We start from the raw sequence: 13690 nt of genomic DNA, 5'->3' as shown, positions 1-13690 counted from the left end.
GACTGGCAGGCGGGTAGGGAGTGGAGGGACCTGGGACCCTGCAGGAGCCAGGGCCAGGACTGGCAGGTCGGTAGGGAGTGGAGGGACCTGGGACCCTGCAGGAGCCAGGGCCAGGAATGGCAGGTCGGTAGGAAGTGGAGGGACATGGGAGCCTGCAGGAGCCAGGGCCAGGACTGGCAGGCGGGTAGGGAGTGGAGGGACATGGGAGCCTGCAGGAGCCCAGGGCCATGACTGGCAGGTCGGTAGGGAGTGGAGGGACATGGGAGCCTGCAGGAGCCAGGGCCAGGACTGGCAGGTGGGTAGGGAGTGGAGGGACCTGGGACTCTGCAGCAGCCCAGGGCCAGGACTGGCATGGAGGGTAGACAGGAGGATGGCGCGGCGCACACCGTAAAGACGGATTGCACTCCGAAATCATTCGTCAACTGCTCTCGCATCAATATTCAGCGCGGCCAGACGGCACGCCACTGCTCTCCCCTTGCGTGAGGGGGCCGGCGGAGAGATGGCCCATGATTGTATTTACGGCGCTCGGAGATGGATGACCCCGCCGCGTTGTCCGAGTCGCGCGGGCTCCCCCGTCAAGGCTTCATTGCGCGCACATTTGGGCAGAGGAGTGGTGGTGGGGGAAGAGGGGGTGTGGTTGGTATAATTGCTCACACATTTAGTTCGGCAAATGCGTAGCCAATGTGTCGGGCATCCAGCTTGTATACAACGGGCGGGGGGGGGGTGAGCATGCAATGCGGATACGATGCATCCGTGTGGGGTGGGAATGGTGCGGTCGTACACGAGGCAACCACTACCACCACCAAGCAGCAATCACGGCACGCGCATGTCCGCCACGTGTAGTGCGCGTGTCCACGAGAGGGTATCCGCACTAATTGAGGATTTGGCGCAAAAAAAAACCTCGCTTCTCATTCCACTCGCGCCCCTCGGGTGCTTGGCATCTGCGTGCACAATAATAAAAACGATGCGATGGCGTATGCTACTTGTCTAAGCTGGTACAACAACAAGAAGCAACAAGCGAAGCTTGGCTGCCAGTGCAACACCCAAACTCGGCAGGTACAATGATCGTGAGCGCTACGTCTCTCTGTGTATGTCTCTGTGTGTGTCTGTGTGTGTGTGCCTGTGTCTCTGTGTCTGTGTGTGTCTGTGTGTGTGTGTTTGTGTGTGTGTCTCTGTGTGTGTGTGTCTGTGTGTCTCTGTGTGTGTGTCTGTGTGTGTCTCTGTGTGTGTGTCTCTGTGTGTGTCTGTGTAAAGATTGCTTTTGCGCTTCCCCAGACATCCACCGGTACACCCCCCCCACCAACTCCGATGCACCCTCCACCCCTTGCTCCGCCGATATCCACCCTCAACCCGTCGCTCTCCACAGCCCCCCCCACCTCGCCGCAGCGCGACGGGGCTTGGGAGTCCCCCACCCCATGCGCAGGCGCAGTTTTGTCTATCGAGCGGGTGGGGGGGGCAGAGGCGATCTGATGGCGAGGAGAAGTGGCGCTCGGGAGCGCGCGGCGAGGATGCGCGCCGCTACTGCTGCTGTGGCCCCTACTGCTGCTGCTGTGGCCCCTGCTGCTGCTGCTCATACTGCTGCTGCTGCGTTAGCCCCGCGGGGGCGGTGATGCCGCGCAAAGTTGGCTCGCTGCACACCACAGGCGCTGGCAGGCGCGCAAGAGGAGCAGCAGCAGCAGCAGGAGGAGGAGGAAGAGGAGACGGACGTGGCGCCCATGTATGCGTGGCTCTCTGAGGTGAGCGAGCGACGCACGCGGTGGGGGGGGGGGGTGCGAGGCACGCAGGGACACGCACACACTCGCACGCACACGCACGCACACATACGCACACACTCGCACGCACACACACACTCGCACGCACACACACGCACACACTCGCACGCACACACACTCACACACACTCGCACACACACGCACGCACTCACACACTCGCACGCACTCGCACACACACACAGCACGCACACACTCGCAAACACTCGCACACACACTCGCACGGACACACTCGCACGGACTCGCACACACACACTCGCACACACACGCACACACTCGCACACGCACGCACACACTCGCACGCACACACGCACACACACACACACTCGCACGCACACAGCCCGTACGCGCACAGCGCATCGCAATCTCGCGGGGTGCTCCTCGCGGCGTGTGTCCAATGCGGAGGGGACGGCAAAAACAGAAGATCGCTCTCTGTACCTGCGCAACGTGAGCGCGCGGTGTGTGCTGCTGTTATTATCATAATCACCACACGCGCAGCATTGATACACATCATCACGACCGCAGTCTTGCTGCTTGTCAGTGCAGTACAGATTTGGAGGAGCGCAGTCCACAAGAGTACTTATCGAAAGTGCAATACAGAATAGCCAGGGTTATATCGTTTGAGACAATATTTTGTATTGCAGATGGGGGGCTGGGGGTGGGGGCAGTGAGAGAGGTGAAGTGTTCTTATAAAAGCATAAATGTAAACATTGGGACCGGCACTTGCGTCTTGCCGGGAACGTAAAGACATCTCGCGGTAGAAACGCGCGGGCGAGATCCGTTGTTTGCTTGTGACCGGTTTCATTATACGGTAGTAAATTGATGTGTTTAAAATGCAGGGCATGCCTCGGAGCCAGTGACGGTGACAAAAGGAGCCTGGGAGTGAAACCGAGTCTCACTTTCCTCCCTCCGCCCGAAGGATAATAGAGTCGTAAATGGAAGGAAGGGGAGTTCAACCAAAAACGGCCTCTTGTCTCCGTGTGCATTTCGTGATTTTGTTCGTCTCGGTGAGCCTTACGGAGCTGCAGATTTAAACTTAACAGTGCACATCTTGGATCGGGTTGGGTGCCAAGTATGCGCGACTGCCTGTCATTTGCAGGTGATGTACGTTATTTTATTTATTTAACTGTTTAAAATTGGAAGAAAAAAAATTCACGCCACACGAATTGGTTTACGATGCACTATATGACGGCACTATATTAAAACAATCAATTGTAACGGCCCCTGTCGTGCCATTACAATATTAGCCAGCTACATACCAATGCAGCTGTGACAAATAAACAATTGGCAATTATATTTGATGTTCCTTGGGGAAGAGGTTAAACTCATTGAATACGAATGTATTGCACACACGCGGATGACACGACGATATTTACAACATTATTGCATTCCAATCCTCTCTATGTATGTTTGAAGTATTTTTTTTATACAAACGATAGGCGTTTGCAGGAGAGGTTTTTGCTTTTTCGGGAGTTACCCTAATCAGCGCAGTGACTGTGTGAATGTGCTGGATGTTAACGGTGATGAATGTGCTGCTACATTATGTGTAGGTAACTCTTTTAAATTCCTACTACTAGAATCGTTTCAGTCGGAGGGGAAACAAATTAAGAGAATTTCACTGTCTTTTCAGATGTTTGTCTGCGATAGTTGCAAAAAAAACATCATCTGATTTCAATGCACATACGAAGGGCGAGTGGGACTGGCTTGCCGTCCAAAACCTCGCGTGTGTCAAACTGACCGTGACATCTTTAAATGTGCGTGAACGTTTCGGCGGTACCGCTTGATTTACAGGCTCGCAGAGAGAGAGAGAAGCGAGCGAGAGCGTAATCGACATTACCACCACTCAGTCTTATTGTAACGCGGGGTGTACACTTCCATCGGCAAAGTAACGCAATCAATGGCGAGCACTGTGTGTGGCCAGTACTAATTGCGAGAGAGACCGGCTGCTGCTGCTCCTTGCGAGATTCGCCGATCCGTATTCTGAATCCGCACCTGCGTAGCAGTGCCTGGATCCCCCCTCCCCCCACTGTGAGAACAGACAAAGCCCATATGTCTTTTATTTCATAGCAGCAAATGAGGGAAGGAGAAGAGAGTGAGAGAGAGGGAGATAGATAGGTTAAGCCTGCAGTGTATATCGTTGCACAAGTTAATGTGCACTTCATTGTAAACAATACTGATAACTGTCCCTTTGTTTTGGGGCGAGGAAGGGGGCAGATAACTGTAAGTAGAACAATTTCATTGCATTATCCCCATCTGCCACTTTTTATTTTGTCCATTGAGAAACTTGAGGTGTTTGACAGTGACTGGCTGGATATATACCCTTGGCGCTCGGAATACTCCCCTCAGACTCGCGTCCTATATTGATGATCGTACGATATATTGCGTGACCTTACGCAATAAGTAATTTTCTGGGGAAGAGGAGCAATTATTTTTCAAACGAGAAAAACATTGTCAAGGCTGTAGAAGAAAGGACACGGAACAGGCGAGGCACTGATTTTCATTTTTAAAAATACCTATTCAGTTTGCCAATGGAATATGCACTTCATGCAATGTAAAGGTGATGTAGAAATTTAATTCTTTTTTTATAATTGTGTATGGGTAAATTATTATTAGGAAGTTAATATGTTTTCCTTAAAAGCACATATAATGTTAATATATATACACTGGTATGCATTGCACTGTGTATTAGGATTGTATATTTTCGACATATTTTTGTATTTATATGAAATACTTGTATTCCATTTGTAATATAAAAAAAAATCAGCACACTACTTAATAGCAATGCCTTAAAGTATTCACTTTTTGGGTAACATGATCAACCGCAGTGATTTAAAGGGACACTGCAAATATAAGCAGAGTTTCTATTTTTGTTAAACATCATAATTGACATTTCATTTTACAGTACAGCAGATAAAATCAATTTTACTAAACACTGAAAGAAAAAAGAAAACCGTTTCACATCAGCTTTTGCATTGGATGCATGCAAGCCATCATAATATATTGATCATATTGACAACGTAGTATGTGATCTCGTAATGCACTCAACAATACAATGTGGATTTATATCGCTTCAAAATTCAACCACATCTCAGGACCCTGTGCAAAAAACAATGGGAATATTGATTCCACAGAGGCAGAGCTAAAACAAGAGGAAGATTATGAACCTGGACTTGAAAAGGAGGCAGTGAGTCAACAACAAGGATGGCTCGCAGAAGGGATTCTCAGACCCTGGGGTTAGCAGACGGGGGTGAGGGACCCCCCCCCCCCCCCCACTAAGCGAAGGTTTGGTTGAGGGCTTCGACAGAAAAACATCGGTTGCTGGAGCAGAGTGCGTATGAAGGAGAGCGCAGTGAGTTGAGAACGGAGAGGTAAGCAGAGGCGAGTCCACGGAGGATGCTGACGATGGTGAGTGAGATCTTGACATTGATCTAGGGATTGGATTTGGGGCTCGTGGAGGGATTATAGTGTTGGGGTAATATGGGCTCATTAATTTGTGTTTAGTTTCTTGTGCTTCCCCGCACCTCTGATTCACACGGTTGCTGCGTATGGTGCGAAAGAAGTTAAACATACAATAATTCATGATGAGAATTTTTACAGTTTCACTATGGATCATTGGAATTTGGAGATGAGGGTTTTGGGGTGTTCACAGAGAGAGAAGAGAGTTGCAACAGTCAAGTCCTGATGTGCGGAAAGCTTGGCTGAGGGTCTCAGTGGCAGCCAGGATAAGGGAATGGGGGATGAAGGAGATGCTTTTCAGATAGAGGTGAGGTGCTGCATATTTGAGATATGTAGGAAAAGAGAGAGAGAGAGATGTGGGAAAATACTGAGAAATCCGGATCAAAGACAATTCCAAAGTTTTGCACAGGCTTTGCCAGTGTGATGTCAAAGCTCCGACGGATCATACTCAAACTTCAGTATTTACTGAGAGTGGAGCTTTTAATAATCAAGACTACTTGTGACAATTTAACTGAGAGAAGTTAGCACCAAGCCAAGGTGAGATCATATCACGACAGGACGTGAGAGTGAATGTGAGTTTGGGTTCATAGAGTCAATGGATGGAAATCACTTCATGATGATGTAGTGCTGAATGGCAAGAGCTTAGTGATAATGGTCAACATTTAATCTGGACATGTATGTATATTTAACTGCTTTCGCACCGTACATCGCCAACCGCGCCCATCGGAGGTACGGGGCAAGGACCACAGACTAAACACACAAAAAAACTGTTCTAAAGAAATGAGTTTACAATCGTAATTTAAAATAAATATATGATTTGGGCAAAAGGGAGGCGATGCATTGAGATGCTGGCGGAGTTGAAAGACTGGACTTCTGCCAGAGAGCGAAATAACGATCCAGGTGATGACCCTGTGCATAGATTGCTGCACTCGGGTGATGTCAGAATACATTGAAGGTGGAGGGTCCATTTTTACCCGAGTGCCCTTTCCTGTGTAACGATGGTTCAACGTCTCAAAATACACAGCTTTATAAAATAATGCTGGGTTTTTTGTTGTTGTTATTGTTGCTTCTTTAAAACAATCCAATGAGCTTATTTACACGTCCTCCAGGAATTAAACTCCGTCAAAATCAGGTGGATACTTGGTTTAACCTGGTTTATAACGTTCATATTCATCGAACATCAACTCAAGTCGCTTGTCCTAAAGTGCTGATTATTTCATATCCTCGGAAAGGGCTACTGCACCGCCTCGTTCCCACAGCAGGGTTCGCATTTTGTTGTCCATTTGCCACAAGGATTAATGATGAATGCCATGCAAGCCCCATTCTCTCCTTGCCTCGTCGAAAACAACAACAATAACAACAACCCCGATCAGCCACTCAGTGGCGATGACGTCACCACGGCGCATGTGCCAGGCAAAGTGCACTCTAAGGCCACGTGAAGTGTCAGAGTTCGCACGCTGGCAGGAAGAGGTCACGGGACAGACCCAGGTGCCATGTCTTCAGCTAACCCCGATCCGAGGGTTGGCCGCACCAAGGGCAATCATTCGCCACTGACTTCTGTCTTCTGCTATCCTCACTGTTCCAGCGTGAGCCTCGTTCATGCTTTGATGTTATCTATCCATGTCAGCCTTCGTCTTCCTCGCGCACGTGAACCGGGTATTGTGCCATGGGCTGACTAAGTCCAAAACGTGCACTGTTGCACACCCTCTGGCATTCGCTTGATGCAGTACGGTACTGCTTTACGGATCGCAGATGATGGCGATCGAAGTGATGCACGAACAAGAAATCTTTCAATAAACCCGTGGTCGCATGATGATGATCACAAGGAATCTCCAATTGCTAACGCAGTGTTGAGAATTCCTTAGTCTTTCTGTGCTAGATTTGCCGGTGGATTTAAACGTGGAATTAATTACACGTGATGAATTGCATCAGCAAGGGTAGTGTGTGGAAACTTGAGGGAATACAATAATAGCAAAACAGTGCATATTGACGTAATCATTTTCGTGAGATAATAATGACAGGTTAAGTAAAAAATGTTTTTGTTATTTGTAGGGTGCGGCTGATCTGAACTTCATCCCGCTATCCACAGATTGACTTTTTTCTGCCGTCTGCCCTGCACACAGTCACGCTTTCATTTATACTCTCCCTTCTTGCTCCCTTTCACTGAACAAACTCCCACTGCACGTAAAACAATCTTCACCAACCTGCTTTCGTTGCTTTTTTTAAAACAACCTCTATCTCTTCTCCTCTAACCCATCATCCTATGAATACTACTCCCTGCCCTCGCACCCACTCCCCCCCCCAGAGAGGACCAGGCCTACCCCAACCCCTATCACTACCCCAACCCCTATCACTACCCCAACCCCTGTCCCTAACCCAACCCCTGCCACTACCCCAACACCTACCACTACCCAAACCCTGCCACTACCCCAACCCTGTCACTACCCCAACCCCTATCACTACCCCAACCCCTATCACTACCCCAACCCCTATCACTACCCAAACCCCTATCATTACCCCAACCCCTATCACTATCCCAACCCCTATCACTACCCCAACCCCGATCACTACTCCAACCCCATCACTACCCCAACCCCTATCACTACCCCAACCCCAATCACTACCCAAACCCCTATCACTACCCCAACCCCTATCACTACCCCAACCCGTATCACTACTCCAACCCCTATCACTACCCCAACCGCTATCACCAACCCAACCGCTATCACTTCCCCAACCCCTATCACTACCCCGACCCCGATCACTACCCCAACCCTTATCACTACCCCAACCCCTATCACTACCCTATCACTACCCCGACCCCTATCACTACCCAAACCCCTATCACTTCCCCAACTGCTATCACTACCTCAACCCCTATCACTACACCAACCCCTATCACTACCCCAACCCCTATCACTACCCCAACCCCTATCACTACCCCAACCCATATCACTACCTCAACCCCTATCACTACCCCAACCCATATCACTACCCCAACCCCTATCACTACCCAAACCCCTATCACTACCCCAACTGCTATCACTACCCCAAGCCCTATCACTACCCCAACCCCTATCACTACCCCAACCCCTATCACTACCCCAAGCCATTTCACTACCCCAACCCCTTTCACTACCCCAACCCCTATCACTACCCCAACACCTATCACTACCCCAACTGCTATCACTACCCCAACCTCTATCACTACCCCAACCCCTATCACTACCCCGACCCCGATCACTACCCGAATCCCTATCACTACCCCAACCCCTATCACTACCCCAGCCCCTATCACTACCCCAACCCATATCACTACCCCAACCCCTATCATTACCCCAACCCCTATCACTACCCTATCACTACCCCAACCCCTATCACTACCCCAACCCCTATCACTACCCCAACCCCGATCACTACTCCAACCCCTATCACTACCCCAACCCCTATCACTACCCAAACCCATATCACTACCCCAACCCCTATCACTACCCCAACCCCGATCACTACCCCAACCCCTATCACTACCCCAACCCCTATCACTACCCAAACCCATATCACTACCCCAACCCTTATCACTACCCAAACCCATATCACTACCCCAACCCCTATCACTACCCCAACCCTTATCACTACCTCAACCCCTATCACTACCCCAACCCCTATCACTACCCCAACCCCTATCACTACCTCAACCCCTATCACTACTCCAACCCCTATCACTACCCCAACTGCTATCACTACCCCAACCGCTATCACTACCCCAACCCCTATCACTACCCCAACCCCCTATAACTACCCCAACCCCCTATCACTACTCCAACCCCTATCACTACCCCAACCGCTTTCACTACCCAAACCCATTTCACTACCCCGACCCCTATCACTACCCAAACCCCTATCACTACCCCAACTGCTATCACTACCCCAACACCTATCACTACCCCAACCCCTATCACTACCCCAACCCATATCACTACACCAACCCCTATCACTAACCCAACCGCTATCACTATCCCCAACCCATATCACTACCCAAACCCCTATCACTACCCCAACTGCTATCACTACCCCAACCCCTATCACTACCCCAACCCCTATCACTACCCCAACCCCTATCACTACCCCAACCCATATCACTACCCCAACCCCTTTCACTACCCCAACCCCTATCACTACCCCAACCCCTATCACTACCCCAACTGCTATCACTACCGCAACCCCATTCACTTCCCCAATCCCTATCACTACCCTAACCTCATCACTACTCCAACCCCTATCACTACCCCAACCCCTATCACTACCCAACCCCTATCACTCACCCAACCCCTATCACTACCCCAACCCCTATCACTACCCCAACCCCTATCACTACCCCAACCCTTTTCACTACCCCAACCCCTATCACTACCCCAACCCTATCACTACCCCAACTGCTATCACTACCCCAACCCCTATCACTACCCCAATCCCTATCACTACCCCAACCTCATCACTACCCCAACCCCTATCACTACCCCAATCCCTATCACTACCCCAACCCCTTTCACTACCCCAACCCCTATCACTACCCCAACCCCTATCACTACCCCAACCTATATCACTACCCCAACCCCTATCACTACCCAAACCCCTATCATTACCCCAACCCCTATCACTATCCCAACACCTATCACTACCCCAACCCCTATCACTACCCCAACCTATATCACTACCCCAACCCCTATCACTACCCAAACCCCTATCATTACCCCAACCCCTATCACTATCCCAACACCTATCACTACCCCAACCCCTATCACTACCCCAACCCCTATCACTACCCCAACCTATATCACTACCCCAACCCCTATCACTACCCAAACCCCTATCATTACCCCAACCCCTATCACTATCCCAACACCTATCACTACCCCAACCCCTATCACTACCCCAACCCATATCACTACCCCAACCCCTATCACTACCCCAACCCCTATCACTACCCCAACCCCTATCACTACCCCAACCCCTATCACTACCCCAACCCCTATCACTACCCCATCCCCTATCACTACCCCAACCCCTATCACTACCCCAACCCCTATCACTACCCAAACCCATATCACTACCCCAACCCTTATCACTACCCAAACCCATATCACTACCCCAACCCCTATCACTACCCCAACCCTTATCACTACCTCAATCCCTATCACTACCCCAACCCCTATCACTACCCCAACCCCTATCACTACCTCAACCCCTATCACTACTCCAACCCCTATCACTACCCCAACTGCTATCACTACCCCAACCGCTATCACTACCCCAACCCCTATCACTACCCCAACCCCCTATAACTACCCCAACCCCCTATCACTACTCCAACCCCTATCACTACCCCAACCGCTTTCACTACCCAAACCCATTTCACTACCCCGACCCCTATCACTACCCAAACCCCTATCACTACCCCAACTGCTATCACTACCCCAACACCTATCACTACCCCAACCCCTATCACTACCCCAACCCATATCACTACACCAACCCCTATCACTAACCCAACCGCTATCACTATCCCCAACCCATATCACTACCCAAACCCTTATCACTACCCCAACTGCTATCACTACCCCAACCCCTATCACTACCCCAACCCCTATCACTACCCCAACCCCTATCACTACCCCAACCCATATCACTACCCCAACCCCTTTCACTACCCCAACCCCTATAACTACCCCAACCCCTATCACTACCCCAACTGCTATCACTACCGCAACCCCATTCACTTCCCCAATCCCTATCACTACCCTAACCTCATCACTACTCCAACCCCTATCACTACCCCAACCCCTATCACTACCCAACCCCTATCACTCACCCAACCCCTATCACTACCCCAACCCCTATCACTACCCCAACCCCTATCACTACCCCAACCCTTTTCACTACCCCAACCCCTATCACTACCCCAACCCCTATCACTACCCCAACTGCTATCACTACCCCAACCCCTATCACTACCCCAATCCCTATCACTACCCCAACCTCATCACTACCCCAACCCCTATCACTACCCCAATCCCTATCACTACCCCAACCCCTTTCACTACCCCAACCCCTATCACTACCCCAACCCCTATCACTACCCCAACCTATATCACTACCCCAACCCCTATCACTACCCAAACCCCTATCATTACCCCAACCCCTATCACTATCCCAACACCTATCACTACCCCAACCCCTATCACTACCCCAACCTATATCACTACCCCAACCCCTATCACTACCCAAACCCCTATCATTACCCCAACCCCTATCACTATCCCAACACCTATCACTACCCCAACCCCTATCACTACCCCAACCCCTATCACTACCCCAACCTATATCACTACCCCAACCCCTATCACTACCCAAACCCCTATCATTACCCCAACCCCTATCACTATCCCAACACCTATCACTACCCCAACCCCTATCACTACCCCAACCCATATCACTACCCCAACCCCTATCACTACCCCAACCCCTATCACTACCCCAACCCCTATCACTACCCCAACCCCTATCACTACCCCAACCCCTATCACTACCCCAACCGCGATCACTACCCCAACCCCTAACACTACCCCAACCCCTATCACTACCCCAACCCCTATCACTACCCCAACCCCTATCACTACCCCATCCCCTATCACTACGCCAACCCCTATCACTACCCCAACCCCTATCACTACCCCAACCCCGATCACTACTCCAACCCCTATCACTACCCCAACCCCTATCACTAACCAAACCCCTATCACTACCCCAACCCCTATCACTACCCCAACCCCTATCACTACCCCAACCCCTATCACTACCCCAACCCCTATCATTACCCCAACCCCTAATACTACCCCAACCCCTATCACTACCCCAACCCCTATCACTACCCCAACCCCTATCACTACCCCAACCCGTATCACTACCCCAACCCCTATCACTACCCCAACCCGTAACAGTACCCCAACCCCTATCACTACCCCGACCCTGATCACTACCCCAACCCCTATCACTACCCCAACCCCTATCACTACCCCAGCCCCTATCACTACCCCAGCCCCTATCACTACCCCAACCCATATCACTACCCCAACCCCTATCACTACCGCAACCCCTATCACTACCCTATCACTACTCCGACCCCTATCACTACCACAACCCCTATCACTACCCTAACCCCTATCACTACCCCAACCCCTATCACTACCCCAACCCCTATCACTACCCAAACCCATATCACTACGCCAACCCCTATCACTACCCCAACCCCTATCACTACCCCAACCCCGATCACTACTCCAACCCCTATCACTACCCCAACCCCTATCACTACCCCACCCCCTATCACTACCCAAACCCCTATCACTAACCCAACCCCTATCACTACCCCAACCCCGATCACTAACCAAACCCATATCACTACCCCAACCCTTATCACTACCCAAACCCATATCACTACCCCAACCCCTATCACTACTCCAACCCCAATCACTACCCCAACCGCTATCACTTCCCCAGCCCCTATCACTACCCCAACCCCTATCACTACCCTATCACTACTCCGACCCCTATCACTACCCCAACCCCTATCACTACCCTAACCCCTATCACTACCCCAACCCCTATCACTACCCCAACCCCTATCACTACCCAAACCCATATCACTACGCCAACCCCTATCACTACCCCAACCCCTATCACTACCCCAACCCCGATCACTACTCCAACCCCTATCACTACCCCAACCCCTATCACTACCCCAACCCCTATCACTACCCCAACCCCTATCACTAACCAAACCCATATCACTACACCAACCCTTATCACTTCCCAAACCCATATCACTACCCCAACCCCTATCACTACTCCAACCCCAATCACTACCCCAACCGCTATCACCAACCCAACCGCTATCACTACCCCAACTGCTATCACTACTCCGACCCCTATCACTACCCCAACCCCTATCACTTCCCCAACCCCTATCACTACCCCAACCCCTATCACTACCCCAACCCCTATCACTAACCAAACCCATATCACTATGCCAACTCCTATCACTACCCCAACCCCTATCACCAACCCAACCGCTATCACTACCCCAACCCCTATCACTACCCCGACCCCGATCACTACCCCAACCCTTATCACTACCCCAACCCCTATCACTACCCTATCACTACCCCGACCCCTATCACTACCCAAACCCCTATCACTACCCCAACTGCTATCACTACCCCAACCCCTATCACTACACCAACCCCTATCACTACCCCAACCCCTATCACTACCCCAACCCCTATCACTACCCCAACCCATATCACTACCTCAACCCCTATCACTACCCCAACCCATATCACTACCCCAACCCCTATCACTACCCAAACCCCTATCACTACCCCAACTGCTATCACTACCCCAACCCC

At 50.9% G+C, this 13690-nt stretch overlaps 1 protein-coding gene across 1 annotated transcript in view; it reads left to right on the top strand.

Annotated features, from left to right (window-relative positions):
* Positions 1–1480: 1480 nt before the first annotated feature.
* LOC144933773 (adhesion G protein-coupled receptor B3-like) overlaps positions 1481–13690 on the top strand; it is a 235164-nt gene continuing 222954 nt past the window's right edge. Inside the window, exon 1 of the mRNA XM_078858875.1 lies at positions 1481–1736. Within this exon, the coding sequence (XP_078715001.1) occupies positions 1716–1736 (21 nt within the window). The 5' untranslated portion in view covers positions 1481–1715. The remainder of the gene's footprint in view (positions 1737–13690) is intronic.

Source organism: Lampetra fluviatilis, chromosome 8, assembly GCF_964198595.1.
Source record: "Lampetra fluviatilis chromosome 8, kcLamFluv1.1, whole genome shotgun sequence".
In the NCBI taxonomy this organism is placed as follows: domain Eukaryota; kingdom Metazoa; phylum Chordata; class Hyperoartia; order Petromyzontiformes; family Petromyzontidae; genus Lampetra; species Lampetra fluviatilis.
The sequence above is the reverse complement of the archived record's forward strand: the minus strand, read 5'-3'. Positions and strand labels throughout refer to the sequence as shown.